The sequence below is a fragment of the Cricetulus griseus genome, chromosome 3 (genome assembly GCF_003668045.3).
Source record: "Cricetulus griseus strain 17A/GY chromosome 3, alternate assembly CriGri-PICRH-1.0, whole genome shotgun sequence".
Lineage (NCBI taxonomy): Eukaryota > Metazoa > Chordata > Mammalia > Rodentia > Cricetidae > Cricetulus > Cricetulus griseus.
Window position 1 is genome coordinate 194,021,237 of NC_048596.1, and position 17,402 is coordinate 194,038,638.

The window sequence follows — 17,402 nt, forward strand, 5'->3', positions numbered from 1 at the left end:
AGAGCAATGCACAAGGATTGATTTGACATCACCCTTGCCAACATTTGTTATTGTCTGTCTTTCCCAGCACAGTCATCTCAGTGGGCGTGAAATGGTATCTCTGTAGCACTGCAGTGTGTATTTCCCCAGTAGCTTGTAATGGCGAGTATCTTCTCTTCTCCCTCTCTCTGTTTTGTTTGCTTTGCTTTTTGTTGTGGCATGCAGTCTCAAGCAGTCCATAGTCCAGGCTGGGCTTGAACTCTTACATAGCTGAAGATGACCTTGAGTTCCTGCTCCTCTTGCCTCCCCCTATGACAGGTGTGTTGCCTGCCACCACAGCCAGTTGTGAGCATCTTTTCATGTGTCTGCTCCCAAACTGGGATCTGACTCATGAGCCAGGGCTTGGCAAAGCACTGTTGATGAAGGGCCAGATGACAGCTCTTAGGGGCTCTGAGGGCTGCACTTAATTTCTCTAGCATATTCTGTTTGCTTTGAATTTTACAAATCTTAGAAAACCCATAGGGCCATTTTTTGGTGTCATTGTATACAAACAGCCAAGGCTGGGTTCGAACTTGGGCTTCATGTTGTCAGCCTCACACTAAGTCAAGCCTTATAGCATCAGCCATAAGAAAGTTTCAGGACACCCCCCCACACACACACACACACACACTCATGGCTTCTGGCAGAGCAGACTCAGTAGGAAGACAATGTTGCCTCTAGGGAGCTAGGATTCCAGAATGGCCTCATCCTAGCCCCACCATGACTCATTGCCTGCTGAGCTCATCAGAGGGATGATTCCAACATGTCACCTGGGGTGTGGCTAAGGACCTGGAACCATGAATGGTCTGCCCCACCCACTCCCTGACTGCAGCATCAAGACCCTCCTACCTACTGCTCCTGCCAGACCCTCTCATACGTCTCATACACTGGTCACCTGTGTCCAGTTGTGGGTTTATTCCTGGCCCTTACCCTGCCACCAACCATCCTTGACACCTTCTTCAGTGTCTCTTGACTGACCCACCCTGCCTCTCCCCTTGACACCACTGTTCCCGAGGGCTGTGATGGAAAGAGTGAGAACTTTAGAGGCTCTGTAGCCAGTTTTGACTCATATGCCAATTTGAATCTTTATGGCTGCTTGGCTTTAGGCTGGTTACTTCTCCCTCCTGGCTGTGACAGTTTTGTGAATAAGGATTCCAACAGTCCTACAGCAGATGCTATGGCCACTCTGTCCTACTCCTAGCAGAATCATCTGCTTTGCAGTCTGCTTGCCATGGACACCATGACTGTACCTGTATGTTTGTGGCCCTGAGACCATCTTGGCTTAGGCTCCAGAAAGACATAAGTGTTAGACTAAAGGGAACATGTGGACCTATAGCCCCTGCTCCCTGAATTGCAGGCAAGTCTGCCGGTGTTTAGAGCCCCTAGCAGGATTCAATTTCTGCTTCCCACATAGACAGCATTGCCAGGTGCCCATCAGGGTAGAAGGTGCCCCATTTACTGGCTCCCCCACCCCAAGGCCTTAAAGTTTTGGGTTTTAATTTTGTTTTTAATGTACAGAGACAAGAGTGATCTGTTTGTTTCACTGGGAGATGATCTGGAATGAGCCTTTCAAGGTCACTTAAGTCTACTTTAATGAAGCCCATGCCCTTCTAGATCAGACTGGCGTTGAGAGCAGATGCAGCAATAGTGAGAGCGCTGACCCAACTTCCATGGGTGGCTCCAGTGGAGCTGCTAGTGACCCATCTTGCCTTCAGATGGCCAACAAGGAAAAAGGCCTTCCCATCTCTCTCACTCTTCCCATCAATGTTTCCTGTCATCGCTTTGCCAATCATAAGTTATTTGAACTCAGTCCCTTGACTGAGAGTCTGTTTGGAGGATACTCTAACCTGGGCCAAGAGTCCAGTTCCTAGGGTCTTATAACTCAACCAGACAGTGCTCATCAGAATCTAGCTAGCAGTGTGCCTACTCCTGTCATGTGCTAACTGAATGTTAGCCCTTGTCACAGCCTTGGCACCTTGTCTGAACACTGTCTCTGAAGGAGGTGCCCTGATGGCACAACAAACTCTGTCAGTACCATGGCCAGGTCACTGAAGGTAAGGCTCAGTCTCTGAAGCTAGTTTGCTCAGGCACTGACGATAGTCCCGCTTGCCTCTGGCTCCCATCCTCTGTCTCTATGGCAGTGGTTCTCAACCTTCCTAATGCTGTGATCCTTTTAATACAGTTCGTCATATCGTGGTGATGCCCCCCACCATAAATTTATTTTTGTTGTTACTGCAAAACTGTAAATTTGCTGCTATTATGAGTTGTAAATATTGGATTCCACGCCCCCCCCCACTGGAGCTCACTGACTCAACTAGTGTTAGCTGGCCAGCAATCCCCAAAGATCCTCTTGTCTCCACCTCCAGCATTGGGATTATAGGCACATACCACCGTGCATGCTTGCCCAGCAAGCATTTTATTGGATGAGCCATCTCATGGCAGACCCATGGTCTCTGGCTCCCAAATGAGTGCTTGGATTGCAGACATGTGGCACCACAGCCAGCCATGTTTTGCATATTTTATATGAGGGTTGGCCATGACCATGCTGGCCACATATATTAATGACAGCTATTTCTAGGTTGTAGGCTTTTTCCCCCCTTCCTCTTTGTGCTTTTCAGTATGGTTTCAATTTTTTTAATGAGTGAACATCATCTTTACAGAAATAATTAAGTAATTCTCCTTTCAAACATAATAGCTTGCAGCTGGCCAACAAAAGGATTACGGGAGCGTCCACCGTGTACAAGTTGAGTCTGTGGGATGACCTGAGGATGGATTGTCTTGGTGATTCTCATTGAGTGGTGAAACTTTTAAGTGATTTATGAGTCTTTTGACAAGGACATGGTTTTCTAGTGCACATTGAATCCTCGGAGTCCAGCACTCAGACGAAGATCAGCAGCAGAGATCAGGGAAAGCATTAGTGACAGGTCCAGAGAATCCTGCATAGACCTGGATGTCACATCTTGTCATTAAAATAATGGAGTTAGGGACACACTCATGGCCACCCTCTTCACCAACACAACCAATTTACTGGTCACTGGGGGGCTCATCCCCAGCAGAACTTGCCACGCTTCATCCATCCTCAGAATGCGAAGTCTGCAGACATTGCCCGTTCTCTTCCACCCACTGCGCTATGTACATGCCGCCTTCCCTTCTGTAGCCCAGTGTCAGCCTCCAAGGAGAGCTGGGGAGAACCTCGTGCTCCAGCACAGAGCTCTAGGGGGTGAGAGAAGAGACAGAGAGAGGTGGGGCCTGAACTAGAGTGAAGAAAGAAGGAACGATGAGCATGCTCAAGGTTTCGGGTGGGAGGGTGTTAAAAAAAAAAGCCACAGGGAGATGGGTATGATGGCACACACCTGTAATCCCAATTGTTGGAAGATGGAGGCACGAAGATAAGCAGTTGGAGGTTAACTTGGACTGCATAGCCAGTTCAGGCCACCCTGGGTTGCTTGACACCCTTCCTCAACAAAACAAAAAATACCCTATAGGTACAAGTGATGCAGGTGGCAACAGGGAATCAACCAGCAAGTAGGCAATACCAAGAAAGCATGAAAAGGATGGATGGCGCATACCGCTTGTATTCCTGTGGGTTGTAAGTGTTCGAAAGAGACAAGTGTTGAGTTTTATTCATGTTAGATGTTCTGTCTGGAAACTGTGTGTGTGTGTGTGTGTGTGTGTGTGTGTGTGTGTGTGTGTGTGTGTGTGACAGTGAGTGCACAGATTGAGAGAGAGAGAGAGAGAGAGAGAGAGAGAGAGAGAGAGAGAGAGAGAGAGAGAGACTTGATAAAGGAAAAGAACTTTGTGGGTCCCACTGAAGCTGGGAGTTATTTCTCTAATACCTCCCACATTCTAATTCTTGTATGTGGGACCTAGGGCCCTTCAGGTGAAATAATTCCTAAAATGAACCATCCTCATCCTGGTTCCATCCATGTCCTGTTGGATTTTCGATGTGTCCCCACAAATACTTCCATTTCAGCCCAGATCCTAAAATCATTTTGTAATTCTTAACTCAGAAATGGCACAGGAAGACCCTAGTAGCCTTCAAATTGAGCTTCAGTTGTCAGTAAGGGCCCCTCCTTTTCTTTTTTCCCCTTTCCTCATTCAGTCTTTGGCTCAGAGATTGTGGCATGTCACCCCATCTGCTGCTGGCACAGGGTGCAGTGACTCTAAGATTAGGCTTTCCCCTAGGAGCAAGGAGTTTAGCAGTAAGTGATAAAGCTTGTTCTGTTGAGAGTCCCAGCAAGCAGTGCAGCGCAGAGCCAGGCAGGCAGCCATGGGGAGGGGAGCGCTTGTCTTGGACCTCCGCCCTTCACGGCCTCTGTTTCCATGATGTCAGAGAGGCGGAACTAACGGGTGCCTCAAATCCAGGAGGGCGCAGCCCCTGCCCTGCATTCGGGTTTGGAAAGCTGCATAGACGGAGGTGAGCATGCATCTGTCTTCCTCACCTGGTTTCCTTGGGCCATCCTGAACTCAGTCCCCACCTGCTGGAGCTGAGTTCTGGCTTTCATCCTAACCATCCTATTCTTTGTCTGAATGCCACTTGCCAAGAGACCTCATAGGATCTGCACAGGCACAAACACTGCTCATAGAAAATCTTCTGTGGGCCGGGAACATCCCCGTTCTTACTGTGCTTGGCGACTTGGGGACTGAGTTTGGCAGAAGACACAATCTAAAAGAGCCCTCTCCTAATTCCTTTTTATGTGTCATCGGGAACAGGGTGGGAAATTGCTATTCCGGCATTCGGAGCCTGCCTGTCTGCAGACGCACCCTTGACCTTGGATGGAGCCTGTTTCTTTCTTCATGCATCCATTTCCTTTTGGGGAAGAGCCCAGTTCAGGTTGACAACTTCTCAGGGCCTTCTCACCCCAGCCAGCGAGGTTCTCTGATCATCTTGAGTCTTTTGCTAAATTGGTGATGTACTCCCATCTCTCTCTCCACCCAGAAAAAGATTTACAAATACAAGAAGGTCCTGAGTAACCCAAGCCGCTGGGAGGTTGTCTTGAAGGAGATTCGGACACTGGTGGATATGGCCCTCACGTCCCCACTGCAAGATGACTCCATCAATCAGGCCCCACTGGAAATCGTCTCAAAACTGCTCTCGGAGGTAAGATGCACCCCCGGCTTGGCGTGCCCCCCCCTCCACCTTATTTGTCTCTCCTTCATCTCCATCTTGTTCTCAGCCCCATCTGAGTGAGCAGGAAAGATCAATCCATGGTGTGACATCCCCCTGTGGTTACTAAGGAAGCCAGGGTTTCCCACCAAGCCTTGAGGACATTGAGAGTCAGGCTTGCTGGCTCCAGTCACCTCTAGCTTGTCTGGAGCTATGGGGTGACTGTCGCCTCTGCTAAGTCCTAGGTCAGACCCAAGATTTGGATGGTGGCTCTGATAGCAGAGCTACCATGGAAAAGTGCCTACTACTTTGAGGTCCTCTAAAACCCTTGACCAGTGGTTCTCAACCTTTCTAATTCTGCAACACGGTAATATAGTTCTTCATGTTGTGGTGACTCCCCCCCCCAACACAGAATTATTTTCTTTCCTACTTCATAACTAATTCTGCTACTGTTATGAATTCTAATGCAAATATCTGTTTTCCAATGGTCTTAGGTGACCCCTATGAAAGGGCCCTTTGGTTCCCCCAAAGGGGTCACAACCTACAGATTGAGAGCCACTGCCCTAGATGAAACTTTCCATCCTGCTTTGTCCAAAAGTATCTCATTCTGGTTTTATCCAGCCCTTGTTAGTGTTCTGTCTCATTCACCCCCAGCTGTCCACAGATAGGCATTGTTTGCCTCTCTGGAGGTTTTAAAAACCAGACTTCTTGGACATGATGCAGGTGGTGGCAGGAAATCGTCATACATATATGAAATTGTCAAACAATAAAACAAGGCAAAAAAAAGTAAAAAATAATCAGACTTCAGCACAATGGCCATTTCCAGGTTCTCTTTAAAGATGGAAAATCTAGCTACATTAGGCAGCTACTGTTACTCAGCATCCTGTTCCGGACTGGCCAGCGCTGTCCACTTTGCCAGGCAGCCCTGTGCTAGAGTGCATGCCAACTGCCAGGCACAGCTCTGTACAGGGAGTAACACTGAGCCCCTGCCCTTCCAACCCATGTTCCGTCAGGGGTGCAGTGGTCATGGAGAGGCATCATCAGTCAGCCCCAAGAGGGTTGGGGGAGTATTCCCAAACACACTGCAACCCACTGGGATCTGTACACTGCCTCAGCACTGTTTCCTGCACTCTGCAAATAGCCACGCTGCTCTCGTTTATGCGCCTGCCTGGCCCCTGGGGATGCCAGGGTTGCTGGCTCCCTATTTAAAATAGTTGCCACCTGAGTGATCTCTCTCTCTCTCTCTCTCTCTCTCTCTCTCTCTCTCTCTCTCTCTCTCTCTCTCTCTGGAGAATGTCATCCCCTGTGTCCCAGTGCACACTCCCTTCAAACTCCTGAATACTCCATCAGCCTTTCTCTGCTGTCTTAGGCTGGCCTCCACCTTGTAGCCCAGGAACTCGGGTCCTCTATGATGCACAATTGTTGAGGGTCCCTCCTTGGATGAGCTGGGTGAGGTAGAAAGTGGTGGCAGTGGCAGAAAGACGGGTGGGTGGATACAAGAGTGGGAGAGAGCTTCCTTCTCAGCCTCCAGCCCAGAGTTCAGGCTTCTAACCCAGAGGGAGGGAAAGAGGCTCACCTTTTAGAAGCCAGGCAAATGGGTTTCCAGTCGTGTATTAGTGATTTTACAGTTGATTTGACAAAAGCAACATAAAGGAGGGTTTATTTTGGATCAAAGTTCGAAGGTACAGTCGTCTGTCATGGTGAGGAAGGCATGGCAGCAGGAGCTGGAGGCAGCTGGATACATAGCACCCACAGTCAGGAAGCAGAGAGAGGTGAACGCTGATGCTCAGCTCACTTCCTTCTTTTTATTCAGTCCAGGACCCCAGAGATGGTGCTGCCCATGTAGGGTGGGTCTTTCTACCTCCAGTAACCCAAATTAGAAACTCTCATAGACATGTGCAGATTTTCGTTTCCATGGTGATTCTAAATCTTAGCAAGTTGATGTTGGTCAGTAAGGACACTGAGCTACACAGCTGACTAGGGACCACCCTCAGGTCCACCCAGCGGTCAGGCTGGCATCCTATGTAGGAGCTGGGTGGTAAGGTGGGGCACACCTGTAACATCAGCCCTTGGGAGGTGGAGGCCAAAGGTCCAGAGTTCAGTTTCACCCTTGGAGACATACTGCATTCCAGGCTGGTCTGGGTGACCTGAGACTCTGTTTCAAAAGCAAACAAACAAAAAACAAAACAAAACAGAAAACGATGCCTGAAGTGATGGCTCAGTGATTAAGATCACTTGTTGCCCTGCAGGGAGCCCAGGTTCAGTTCCCAGCCACTACAAGCAAGCTAACAACTGTGTACATACATACATGGAGGCGAAACACTGATAAACATAAAATAAATTTATCTTAAGAAAAAAAAAATCAAGCCTACAAAGCTACAAAGTAGAGATCTTCCCTGTCCAGTGAACATGCTGTGCACACCTGGGGCTTCTCAGATAGTTCTTTGGGTGCCCACACAGTCCAACTTAGGGAACTGTCCCAGGGTTGAATGCTATAACTCTGTACAGAAATAAAAGCTTTGGGTTCAGGCCAGACAGAGAGAGGTTCAGATTCCCACTACGCCACTGTTTCCTTGTGCATCAGATCAGCGGCTGCACTGTGATAAGCCCCAGGTAACTCACTAGTCAGCCGGTAGTTTTTAAAAAAGCCTGTCGTCATACAGCAAAGGCTGGTGAGATAGCTGGGAAGAATAAAGGCCTTTGGCGCCTGATGACCCATGTTCAGTTCCCAGAGTCTACCTGGCAGAAAGAGGAAGTTGTCTTCTGTCCCCCACCTTACTTGGTGTCATGACATTTGTGCATATACACATACGAAATAAGTTAAGTGTGATACAGAAGGTTTCCAAAGTCAAAGTCAAACAGAATCCATGGACTAAGCAGAAAACTCATTGCCTCCGTAAGGGAAGAGCAGAGCTGGCTTTCCTTTCATCTGCTGTGACCTCAGAGTGACTAGTGTTTTTACCAGTCCACTAGAAACAGGCTTCATGGAAGGATAAAGATATTACAGTCAGAGAAACACCTCTCTGCTTGTCCTAGACACTTAAGATGGTGGGTGGCCCTTCTTGGTGCTTAGACACTGGCCCTTGTCTCAGCCTTCTGTACCCCAGGTTGCTGGGGCAAAGGCAGCTGACCGGCTCAGTGGCTTTCTTTGGCCTCCGCTGGTGCAGACCTGCTAGATGCCCCTACTACCACCAGTCTGTTGTGCTGGTAGGGGCAAGGGCCCTGCATCATGCCGGCCCTAAGCTCCAAATGTGACTGTTAAGAAATGCAAGTGGACACCGGTGTGACAATCCGTGTCTTCAGAAGAGACACAGTAGACTGGCACGAAAGAGAAGAGCAGGCACTTTAATTTTCCATGATTCCTACCATTTCTTCACATACTCTCAGGAAGGCAGCACAGTCAGTTTGCAATACAGTCAGTTTAACAGATTCCAGATCCAGGAGGGGAAAAAACAAAACAAAACAAAACAGGGCTATTAACCTAGTTTTGTTTTAGACCTCTATTGCTCAAATGTGTGCTTAGCTGGAACATCTTGGGGGCACTCGTGGTACAACAGTGTTCCTCCGGAGCCTACTTTGAGAACCACTGGAATAACATAATTGATCTAAAATGAAAGGTGTACCCAGCGCCAAGTTGGAGGCTAGCAAAAGGTCTGTTTTCTTCCTTATGTGTTGTGAACCCACCCTCTGGTTCTAAGCAGTGTCATCACCAAGGCTGAATCCTCAGACCACAGACCTGTGAGATGCAAGTATCAGGACCCCCATACTGAGTCTCAGCAAGACATGAGTCACTGGGGTGGGGAGCTCAGTTTCCCCTTTACCTGCTGTTCTAGTTTCCTTGCTGTTGCTGAGATAAAACGTCCTGACCAAAAGTAACTTGGGAAGTGAAAGGGTTTCAGTCAGTCATTGAGGGAAGTCAGGGCAGGAACTCAAGAACTTGAAGCAGAAACCGCAGAGGAGCTCCACTTGCTGGCTAACTCAGGCTTGTGCTCAGCTGGCTTTCTTTCTTATACAGCCTAGAACCTGTATAAGAATCTGGGCAGGGCATGGTGCAGCTCACAGTGGGCTGTGCCCTCCTCCATCAGTCAGCAATTAAATTGAGACGGCCTCTACAGACATGCCCACAGGCCAACCTGAGCTGTGTTAAATTGCCAATTTAAGATAACTAGGATAACTTCCCTGCCCTGTCCCAGAGTTGGCCTGATATGTTGAGTGAAGAAGTGATTGGGGGTGAGGGGTGGGGGCACTGAAAATATTTTTGCCGTGCTAAGGATCCTTGGGATCAAATGCCCGTTTTTGTTGATTGTGCTTTCCTTCTTTCTCGATCCCTTAGAACACAAACCTGACCACTCAGGAGCACGAGAGCATCATTGTGGTAAGTAGCCTGCCAGTCTCCCTCCCATCCCCCATCCCTCTGAAGCCCAGTCTGAGGTCCCTCCTAAAGCACCAGGCTGCAGCACAGCCCCAGCCCTTGATGGGTCACTTTGCCTCAGGATGTAGTGCAGAGCACAGATAACTGGAAATGGCTGTGGTGGTCAGTCTTTGGGGTTCACTGCAAGTAGCTCTCTGTCACCCTCATTCCCAAGTCTCCAGGGGGTATGACTTTCCCTTACAGCCATCACCCTGTTACTGGCCAGGTCAACCCGATCTTTCTTGCCCTGGTTATGTTCCCTAATTAATTCATCATTAAAGTCCTCTAGTACATTCAGTAATTTTGAATTCTGAGAATTCAGCAGTGTCCTAAGCACCTTCGGGTAAGATGTTTTCCTGGGCCATCTTAAGCTCTGAGATACTGTCATGAAAAAAAAAGAAAAAGGGGATTGCACCTATAGCATGTATGTCCTGCTCTGTTACCTGAGTCCACAAATGGTAGGAACAACCCACCATCACATTCATCTGTTGTAGAAAGGCAAATGTGATTGCTGCAGAATAGAGGTATATAGCGTGGAGAGTGGAGTGACAGAATCCAGGAGAGAGAGCCAGAAAGTTTCCCAGGACAGTGACATCTGAGCTGGTCTTTGAAGCATCAATAGGAGTTTGCCAAAGGTGCAGAGGTTAAAGAACATGGAGCACTGTGGAGGCTTCGGCATTGCTAGAGCAGGAAATTGGGAAACAGGACTAGAATTGGAAGTGAAGCAGAACACTGTTCTGGAAAGAACAGGGTGAGCCTCTGAGGAGGGGCTGCAGCCTCGGGAGTAACATGCCAGCCCCAGTGCCCCCTTGGGCTCATGCAGCTAAGCCAGGCTTGTGTGCACACCAGGAGGTGAGCTGCTGTCCTTTCACTAGCTCTGTGGGATCAGTTGCACGTTTCCCCTGGTCTATCACCTGATGCTTAGCTGGTGCACCTGCCTTTGGCTGCTCTTGACAGAATGAGGTAAGCCAGCCTGGTTCCCGCCACCCGCCTTCCAGCACCTAGAGGGAGGATGAAACTCTGGCACTCATAAAAGCTTTAGGGAGAAGCTTATTCTGGGGAACCTGGCTAGAATGGCCACATTAAGGCCTCTCCTTACCCCTTCCCCTCCCCGTCTCCAGTCTGTACGTGAGCCTACTGCATCCATCCTCTCACTGCCACAGCCACCATCATGAGGGCTTAACATCCTTACCACATCTCCTGGAGCCTCCTCCAGCGCAGAGTTTTGTCCTCATAGTTGGTCTATTGAGAGTCGGTCCCCTATAGCAGCGCTTGGTCCTTGTCTGTGTATATACTTTTCCAGCAGAACTTGAGTTAGCTTTTTTTATTTCACCAACCAGATCCCCAAGCTAAAAAACCCATCAGTGGCTACCATTTGGGTGTCAGCAGAGGCAGCAGGCTAGCACACACATCCTGCACTGGCCTGCTCTCCATGATGGTGAAGAAGGCAGACTTAATGCTAACACAGGTTCAAGCTCAGAGCATCTAGACATGAAGATCTTTAAAAAAATTTTTTTTTAATTATTACTTGATGTGTGTGGGTGTTTTGCCTGTGTGTATTTATGTGTGTGGGTGTTTTGCCTTTGTGTATCTATGTGTATGGGTGTTTTGCCTGCATGTATGTCTGTGTACCATGTGACGGCTGTGCCCATGGAAGTTAGGAGAACCCATTGGATCCCCTAGAAGTGTAGTTACAGATTGTTGCGAGCCACACTGTTGTTGCTGGGAACTGAACCCTGTCCTCTTAAGAGCAGCCATCTCTGCCGCCTGCATGAAAAAATTTTAGTGTTATTAAAAACAGTTGTTGTCCTTGAGCTAGACCTTATCGGTTCTCAACCTGTGGGTTGTGACCCTTTGGGTGGGTTGAACAACCCTTTCATGGGGCTGCATATCAGATATCCTGCATATCATATATTTGCGTTACAATTCATAACAGTAGCAAAATTACAGTTATGAAGTAGCAACGAAATGATTTTATGGTTGGGGGTCACCACAACAAGAGGAACTATATTAAAGGGTCACAGTATTAGGAAGGCTGAGAACCACTGGGCTAAAGTGATGGCTCAGCAGTTAAAAGCACTTGTTACTCTTTCAGAGGACCCAATTTCAATTCCCAGCACCCGTGCTGGCTCACAATCACCCAGAACTCCAGGCACCCAGAACTCACATGGTGCACATTCATACATGCCTGGGACACTTAGCTAGCATGTGCAAGGTCCTTGGTTCAATTCCCAGCATCACCAAAAAAACAGAAAGGGAAAAAATGTTCAAGATAGTTAAAAAAAAAAAAGTCACCCTCGGGACCTGTGGGTGACTTGAGGACCCCTGAGGATATCAAACTCTACAAGTGTCTAAGTCTCTGATGGAAGATGGGATGGCATTGACTCATAACCTCTACACATCCTCCTGTGTGTGTTACCTCATCTCTAGATTTTAGACCATCTGCTACAATGTGAACAGGAGCCAGTTGCCCTGTGGTAGTATCTCAGGAACAATGGCAGATGTAGTCTACTTTCTGTCCAGACACAGGTTTTTTTTGTTTGTTTGTTTTTTTGTTTTTCTCCAAATAATTTGGATTGTGGTTGTTGAAAACACAGGTGAGGAGCCCGCTGATAGAGGGCTGACTTAGTTTTGATATTGCTAGTATTTCATTGTGCTGTTGTTGTTGTTGTTATTAAGAAGGTTTTGAGCCAAGCCTAGTAGCACAGGTGTATTTTCCTAGCTACTTAGGAGACTGAGGACAGAAGGATCACGAGTTCAAAGCCTGCTTGGGCTACATAATGAGTTCAAGGCCAGGCTGGCCGACTTAATGAGGCTTTTCTGGAAATAAAAAATAAAAAGGGGCTCAGCGGTAGAGCCCCAGCCAGTGAGGGGCTGGGCGTGCGGCTCAGTGGCAGAGTACTCCCCTCCTACTAATGTGTGTGAAGGCCTAGATTCTCTATACTTAGAGCTAAAAAAAAAAAAGAGGGGAAGATGGTCTTGCCGTCTCCCATCACCATCTTCAGAGGCTGCTTACCCGCAGTAACAGCTTCTTCATGAGTGCAGTGTGACAAGGGACGTGTTCCTCATCTGTCACCCCACCTGTCAATGTTGCCTGGAGATCCTTTCAGGCCTTTCTGTAAATTTCTTGAGCAAATGCGTCTCCCTCTGCGTGATATCTGCAGAGGGAAATTCCTCATTTTGAAGGCACCCTGGGCATTGTCAGAGTGTGACAATCCTTCCTCTCTGGCCTTCACTCTCGAGAGGCCTTTGGAACAGGAATATCTCAGAGTGTACCAGGCACCCCTTAGGACCAATTCACCCTCATGAGACGACTTACTTTATAAAGATGCCCCTAGCAGGCGTGTCCAACTTTTGACATCATGGCTCAGCATTGTCATCTGCAAAATTCATGCTTAGGAGCCGTGTGTTGAGTTACCAAAATAATTACTAAAAAACCTTGATGTTTTGAATTTTCATACTGTGTGTGTGCATGGCGTGTGTGGGGTAGAGGGGAGCTGTGTGCCGTGGTGTATGTGTGGAGGTCAGCAGCAGGCAGGCAACTCTGTGGAGCTGGTTCAATTGTCCCTTCTATGTGGGTTCCTGAGGCCAAACTCAGGTGATGAAGCTTGCACAGCAATCCCTTAACCCTCTAAGCATAATACAGTGTTTCTTATTGGCGATTTTGTGAACTGCCTTCATGGCGATCTAAGGGCTGCAAGTTGGACATGCTTGTTCTTTTTATTTAACCGCTGTCCTTTCCGGTCCAGTGGCTTCAGGGCTCAGACTCTGTAAAATGCCAGTTGGTGCCTTTCTTATAGCTGCTCAGGACTCTCTGAGCCATCATACCCAACGTGCCGAGCAGAGGGCTTGGCTTCTAGAATGATTCCACAAAAATGGGAGCTTGCTTGTATATCAATATGTTTAAATATAGTCATCACTTTATGACCAGCCAAGACCTGGTGAACTCCCTGACCCTCCTTCTCTTTATCTGTACCCGTGGGCTACGGATTAGGTGAGGGCATGGCTTGGACATGGCACTTGACAGCTGCTGTCAGTGCTAAACAGTTACAGTGCCCCCATCCCACACTGTAACTCACTTCCATTAGGAAGGAAGGAGGCCTGGCATGAAGGGACTAGAAGGACCCAACCCAAGGGGACCACATCCTGGCCTGTACTGGTACTCGAGTAGAGCATGGGTAATGCCTCATGGGCAGAGAAGGGGCCTCCCATCCTGTTGCTGTCACTGTGATCTGAAGCCTCCCTTTGTTGAACCAGCAGAGCTGTGCTGAGTTGTCTGGCCCTGGGATGAAGAGTGGGGCATTGTCTGCTTCCAGGAGGCAAAGGAAAGGCAGTGTGTATCTGAGGCACTGGCCAGGCTCTGGTCAGGTCACAGGGAGGCCTACTGCTGTCTTCCATATCATGCAGTCCCTCGTTGCCCAGTCTCTCCTTCAACGTAGTAATTGTCCCCATACTTGGGTCTGTTCCGTGGTGAAGAGTGGAGCTGTCTATACCTAGAATGAACAGTAACTCACACGTGAGGTCGCCTCATTGGCTCCGAGTCCCTGGTTCTGCTGCTTGCCAACTGTGCACCCTGGGCCTGTGCCTTCACCTCTCCGAACTCAGTCTTCATTCTCAGTGAATAGACAAGCCACACAATTCCAGTCACACAGAGGCTGGTGTAGGGCACTGAAGACCACCATTGTAAATTCTGGAACTCTGTTATCTGCATGGCAGTTGCTCCATGTTGGGGTGGGACAGTGAGAGGTGAGCCTTGCCCTTCGATGGGCTCGGGACCCCTGACCTGAGTTACCTGGTACTGCCCAGCAGCAGACCCAGAATGGAGCCAGAGTGACAAGATGATGATCTTTTTTTTTTTCTCCCCCAAATCATTCATATTATGTCATTTGAAATGGAAGGTGTCACCTGGGGCTGGTGACTACTATGATGGATAGTCTAGGACTGACAAAAGAGGCCTGTTAGTCTGAGTGGTTGCAGCTTCATCTCAGAGGACTTCCCACTTGAGTCACCAGCAATCTCAGTCTTTTAATACCCTACCCCACACCCCACCCCCGCACCTGGCATTGAACCCCGGGCCTTACACAGACTAGGTGAGCTGTGCCGAGCTGCACTTCGGCACTTTTTTTTTGTTGTAACTTGTTATGTCCAGGCTGTCCTCAAACTCACTCTGTAGCGCAGGCCAACCCTCCAATTCCAGACTCCTGTCTCAGCCTCCCAAGAAGCTGGGATGACTCTTTGACCTGTACAGCCTTTTCCACAATCCCTCTAGAACCAGCCAGGCCCTAGTGTGACACAGCGAGCCCCAAGGAGACTTGCTAAGCAGTTGCTCAAAGGGGGAAGGGTGTACCCTTCTTTAATGTGAGGTGTGCGTGCTTAGATGGTTTGCGTTGTCACCTTCAGCAAGGCGAGGCCACAGGTACTGCTGGGCCTGCTATAGTGCACAGGACTGACACCCCACAAAGCAGTCAACCTGGTGGCTAAGGAACCTCGCTCTCTGACTGCGGAGACTTTTGGACTGCATTGGAGACAAAGCCACTTGCTCCAGTGGTATAGTTGTTAGGAGGGGGCAAGACCAGAATCTCAGCCAGGATTCTGCCCAGCCCGTGTGCTCATCCCTAAGGGTGGTGTCAGGAGCTCAGCTCCCCCAGTGATAGGAACATAGAAGATCCCCAGATCCCATCTTTACTTTTTTAAAAATGATTTGTTTATTTTTATTTTACGTACATTAATTTGCCTATATGAGGGTGGTAGATCCCTTGGAACTGGAGTTACAGACAGTTGTGAGCTACTATGAGGGTGCTGGAAATTGAACCCAGGTCTTCTTGAATTGAACCCACTGAGCCATCTCTCTAGCTCCCCAGATCCCTTGTTTAAAATGGCATTGTGTTCAACCAATAAGATGTCCTGCTGCTTAGTCAGGGGTTGTGGTCTTGAAGGCCATATGGATAAATGTTAGCTAGGCACGAAGCCCCTAAAATTAGATTGTCACTCTGGGTCTAGCCTGGAGCCTTCCTGCACTCTGGAACCCTGGTCTGAACGGTAGAAAGGAGCTCTACCCTGCAGAGGATAGAGGGACGTTTTCATTTCACTGCAAGTAGCTCTCTTCTGCAGACCACACCCCTCACTCCCACCCCACCCCCACCTCACTCCCACCCCCACCCCACCAAGCCCTGCTGACTGATGCTTGTTCATTTTCTTGTAGGCAATTGCGCCTCTGCTGGAAAATAACCACCCACCACCAGATCTCTGTGAATTCTTCTGCAAGGTATAGTATCACTGCAGTGGGCTACCAAAGGCCACTGCCACCACGGTGTGCAAGCTAGAGTGGGTCTGAAGGCACTGCTTGAATGCCAGCCTGGGCAGGGTCCCAGGTACGAGCAGGAGGCATGCAGGTACCCGTCTTGGGGCTGCTGTCCTCTGATAGACAGGCTAAGGAAGAACCAGGCGTCTGGCTTTTCTGTGGACTATTCCTGGCTGTCTTGGGAGGCAGCTTGCAGCCAGTCTTCTGGATTCCTGACGTCAGAGCTGGGTTATTCTTAGCTGAGGCTCCTCTGATCACTGGCTGGCCCAGGGTAGGGGCCCGGCTGCAGGGCTTTCCCTGGACAAGGGAAACTGGCAGCATGTGCCAGGTCAGCTTGGAGGAGCCACAGAGCAGGGCAACATGCCCAGGGACCTGATGCCAACCTCACAGCAGTTTGTATGCAACATAGCCAGCCACACCAGGGGACAGGGCCTTCCCAGAACAACAGCTCAGCAGCCTAGGGGGCTGGGCTGGCACACAAGCCTGTCTGCCCCCCCCCTTTTGTGTGTGTGTGTGTGTGTGTACACACTGTACTAACTTGATATCCTTAGGAAGACACATGCTAGCATCTCTCACCTCCCCAGCAGTGCCATGTCATAGCCCTGCAAATTGACTTACTTTGTCCTCACTCCATAGTTCCCTTAAGTACCATGTGGGGCCCCTGCCCCCTTCTACAGCCCGTGCTTCCTGTTGGGAACATGTAGACTATATCCATCATGAAATAAGCATGTGAAGCAGGAACAGGGTCCTGGGTGGAAACCCCATTTTTCTGTCCCCTGGCTGGCCAGCAGCAGAGTGCTGGGGGCGGGGCTTGGAAAATGGGGCAAGTCTGTGTTCTCTTTGGCTCTGCTATAAGGAGACCTTTCCCAGTGACTCACACATTGGCCATCCCAAGGCATCCAAGGGCAGTTCATGACCCAGCACAGAAACCCCTTCTTCATGCGGTATAGGCAATGGGCCCTCTGGCCCAAAGGGTCGAGCATCCACCAGCATGGCAAGCCCACACAGGAGAGAGGCCTCTGCTCTAACATTCACTCTCATCTCCTAGGCAGATAGAGTAGCCTGGACTTCAGTCTCCTGCAGGATCAATTGGCCAATTGCTTCTCCACAGCCTTCTTGGTTTCATCCATACAAGCCCCATGCAGGCCTCTCAAGCTTATGGTTTCTCCTGGTCTCATAGTTCCAAATGCTTATTCCAGAAAATTGGCCTTTGTTCAAAGTCTTTTTAAAAATTAATTTATTTATTGTATGTGTTTGTGCACACATGCACCATGCTGAGTGTGTGGAAGTCACAGGATAACTTGTTGGAGTTGGTGCTTTCTTTCCACCTTACAGATTTTGGGGATCAAACTCAGGTTGTCAGCTTGGTGGCAAAAACCCTTACCTGCTGAGCAACCTCACCAGACCCCTAAAGTAAGTCTTCCCCTGGGGTTCCTGCTAGCAGGAAGTAAAGTAGGAGAAAATGGACCTTGGGCAGTCCCTGTTGGACCCTAAATGGAAGAGGCAAGAATCTGGCCAGTGCCATGGGGATTCAGGCTGTCTTCCCCCTGGAGGCTAAGTCCAGG

The 17,402-nt window shown here is 49.1% G+C and overlaps 1 protein-coding gene across 2 annotated transcripts in view; it reads left to right on the forward strand.

Moving 5' to 3' along the window:
* The window catches only part of Cmip (c-Maf inducing protein), a 198,383-nt gene that overhangs the window by 145,666 nt on the left and 35,315 nt on the right, over positions 1-17,402 (forward strand). For both annotated transcript variants that reach the window (XM_027410781.2, XM_027410780.2), the window contains exons 4-6: positions 4,958-5,119; positions 9,459-9,500; positions 15,739-15,801. In XM_027410781.2, coding sequence (XP_027266582.1) covers positions 4,958-5,119; positions 9,459-9,500; positions 15,739-15,801 — 267 coding nt within the window. The remainder of the gene's footprint in view (positions 1-4,957; positions 5,120-9,458; positions 9,501-15,738; positions 15,802-17,402) is intronic.